General features: G+C 39.4%; 1 protein-coding gene across 1 annotated transcript in view; it reads right to left on the reverse strand.

Moving 5' to 3' along the window:
- Positions 1–3,610, reverse strand: part of LOC102586877 (uncharacterized) — an 87,390-nt gene that overhangs the window by 36,334 nt on the left and 47,446 nt on the right. The window contains exons 26-28 of the mRNA XM_015306015.1: positions 1,410–1,820; positions 978–1,301; positions 685–816 (exon numbers count right to left, since the gene is read on the reverse strand). Of these exons, the coding sequence (XP_015161501.1) occupies positions 685–816; positions 978–1,301; positions 1,410–1,820 (867 nt within the window). The remainder of the gene's footprint in view (positions 1–684; positions 817–977; positions 1,302–1,409; positions 1,821–3,610) is intronic.

Consider the following 3,610-nt stretch of genomic DNA (forward strand, 5'->3'; position numbering starts at 1 on the left):
ATATATATATATATATATATTATTTAATCAACTAAATATATTATCAGTAATGAAATGGTAAAATTGTCATGTAAAGAATTGGATAATGGGTCTAACTAAACCCCAAAAGCTAGCTCAAACGTTGAGGATTTCCCAAGCCATATAAAAGGGCCACCCATCCCATAACTGACTGATGTCGGACTTCTTCAACCCCCCTCCTCACGTCCAGACTTAGACATCTGGAGTGTCGGCAATTTTAATATGGACACCCAACATCGTGAACGGGAATTGGGATGGGTCCTACGAAATGGATCTTGGACCTAACTCAACACCAAAAGCTAGATCATGAGGTGAGGATTGCCCAAGCCACATATAAACAGACCACCCATCCCATAATTGACTGATGGGACTTCTTCAACAGGCCACATACAAGAGGTATACCCAAATGGAAGAAAACCTACAAAAGATATGATTCTCTACAAATGATACCCAATCTTGTATACAACAAGGAACTACATGGGTGCACCAAAAGAAAAGGGATCAAAGATTACCCCTCAACTGAGTAAAACTCATATCTACCCCTTCAAAGCACACACACACATATACACATATATATCAATTGGTGATTGTGAGAAATTGGACAACTGGCTTTCATCGATAAAAAAGTGGTAGTCTGAAATTTCTGTTCAGAAAATAACTGAATACCTGAATGAGTGATTCAGCCCCTTGATTGCGAATATCGCATAGCCAACCCCATCGCTGGTCTGAGCCAAGCGTTAGATCACATAACCTGAAGTTCCCAAGGGTTCCTTCTATGGAGGTAGAACTTGGATGAACCTTGTTAGATATAAAAGTAAAATATCAAGACAATAAAAAGGCACAAATTCTAAAGCTGGAATCACATGGGTGGGAATCCAACAGAAATGTCTATGAATGACCAATTAAAATTCAATAGAGATAAAAAGCAATATGAATTTAATATCATGCAAGGGGCCCACCTTAATATCCAGAAGAAAACTTTCTTGCACAAACATAGCAAGCTGAGAACCATCCTCCTTATTGAGGAACACCGTAACACTGTTAACATTCATGTTTAGGACAAACACAACACGGTTTTTTCCATGACCAAGTAACCCTTTGACATGTGTTTGGCCCAGTTCTTCTGTTTTCTCTTTGATCACTGAAGATTCATCGGGATCTTTCGGGAGATCTTTACTAGTTACCATGTTATTTCCTGAACTCAGATCAAAGCCAAAATCGATCAAAGCAACAAGAGTAGGTCTGTTGCAAAAGAATTCCAGCTTGGACATACTAATACTCATCTGAAAATTTTTGAAGGGTAAAGCAACAGTTAAGTGAAGTTCGGTATAAGGAATCTCTCCAGCTTTTACTCCTCTTCAAGAAAGCAATGTTTAAGACAATTATGCTACCTGTGTATCTATGCCATCATAGTCAGGAGAATCAGGATGCCGTGTTGCAAATGTTAGAGAGACAAAATCAGAGTCATCAGACCCCAATGCCTCATAGAAAATATCACTAGCAAGACTTCTTCCCCTTGATAGCTCCTTCTCAGGGGTGGTAGCTTCAATAGAATCTGTAAAGGACAAGAAATCTGGCAACGCATCTTTGAAAATATCATCCTCGTCAATAACCGTCAAAGGTGGTTCTTTCCCATGAGGTTCTAAGGGGTCAGAGCAGCTGGAAGCACCATGATCCATTAAAACAGAGCAAGCCAGATATTGGGGACCCGGACATAAAGAACCTTGAAGTTCATCCTTAATTTTCAAAGAGTGTAGTTTCATCTTAACTGCCAAGTCGCCTTCAGAATGCAATACACGCACCTGGTAAAGAATATAACTTCATTTAATGATCAATTTCTAACACAGATGCACAGTAGCAAATGATTTTTCAAAGCTAAATTGTGAAGGGAGTTTCACAAGACAACATGTGAAACAAAATTATCAACGGGGTTGTAAATTCCACATACAAATTAAATTACCTACAAAATAAGTATCTGTACGTAGAAAAGGGTTATCGTCCAACATGAACATGAGTAAAGTCCACTACACTGGAGTCTCTACTGAATACATAACATGCAGAGTAGTGGTCTTTCAGACATGCACGAACAAAGACTATTGCAGTCAATACAATAGAGTTACAAATCTTAATAACATTATCCCGTTCCTTTATTTCACAAACCCCTTATGTTCCAGCTGGGAATTTTGACTTTTATCCAGAAGAAGAATGGCATTTCCTTCTCCTAGACTTCGTTTCTCCCCCATCATAATTCACCATGCATATCAGCTTTTTTAGCCTCAGTTTCGCACTCTACTTTTTAGTTTTTTTATCTCCCCTTCTCATAGCTTGTTATTTTTTTAGTCAAGTTGTCTCCTCTGCTACATCCTCAGGATCATGTCAAGAACTTCATGTTCAAACCTACTATAACTCTGAAAGTCTTGCATGCTTTAACCAACTTGGTCCACTCGGATGTCTCGATTACCGTCGAATTATGTATCCTCTGAACACCGATATTGTACCAGGGAAGAGAAAAGCAGTCGCCACAGGAATGCAATGAGTACCAAATTGCAAGAGACATCAAAGAAATCTCCACAAGCATCTCCAATCATTTTGAACAGCTTGAAACACCACAGATGAGCCGACAGACCAATCACATTCACAACCACGGCATCTTCCCTTCTCTGATTAAAGCAATCAGCTTTCTAACACAATCTATCAAGCAGAAGATAGTTTCCCCCAACCACCTTGAGTCCTTTCCCAACACCCACAAGGCTACCCTTGCTGGTGAAACGAAAAACAAAAGTTTCATCCCCCATCCCTGAAACTTTCGGCCTGAGGTCACATCCCACGTGTCAGTAGCCCATTCAATAATCATCCCCCTGTTACCAACCTTGTTCTCATATCTCCCAACCAACCAAATCTTCAGAAACTCCTTTCTTGCCTCGATATGCATCCCTGAAAGCCTGAAAGTGAGCTCAAAGCCTTTGTCAATTCTCTCACTGTCCCTCTAAGGTCAAAGCTGGACACTCTAGGGATCCTCTCCTCTGTACGACTGGGAGTCCAACTTCCTAGCTTCTAGAAAGAAGTACACACAACAAGTTGCTCTATCTTGACTGACTACCTGATAAAAGTAATTTAAGTTTTTTATGAAGGTCCAATTCATATTTCACAACTTGTTGTCTTTTACAACAGCACACACCACAATATTATGTTTAAGTCATTGCAGGTGAGATGGTTAATCAATCCATGCAGCTATTCAATCATCACTATTTAATCTATAATGACTGTACATAGTTCTAATAGTATGGCAGAATCTAACTTAAGAGAAAGGAACTTCAAACGTCATAGACCTCTTGATTGACCAAGGACTTGAAGATTTGATCAAAGAGGAGAAAATAAGTTTTCAAAGACATTGACTTAGAGAAAGGCAAAGTTCTTCATGAATTAAAGTAAAATGGAGTGAACTTAGTCATACTCCCCAAATGGATTATTTTACTAAGACATTTCACACAGAAGCAGCAGCTCTTGATTCATTTCATCAATCATGCTCATGCCTTGCATCAATGAAAAACTGTTTGAGATCTCTTCCCCCCCCCCCCCACACCACCACCAC

This window comes from Solanum tuberosum, unplaced genomic scaffold, assembly GCF_000226075.1.
Source record: "Solanum tuberosum cultivar DM 1-3 516 R44 unplaced genomic scaffold, SolTub_3.0 scf00021, whole genome shotgun sequence".
Lineage (NCBI taxonomy): Eukaryota > Viridiplantae > Streptophyta > Magnoliopsida > Solanales > Solanaceae > Solanum > Solanum tuberosum.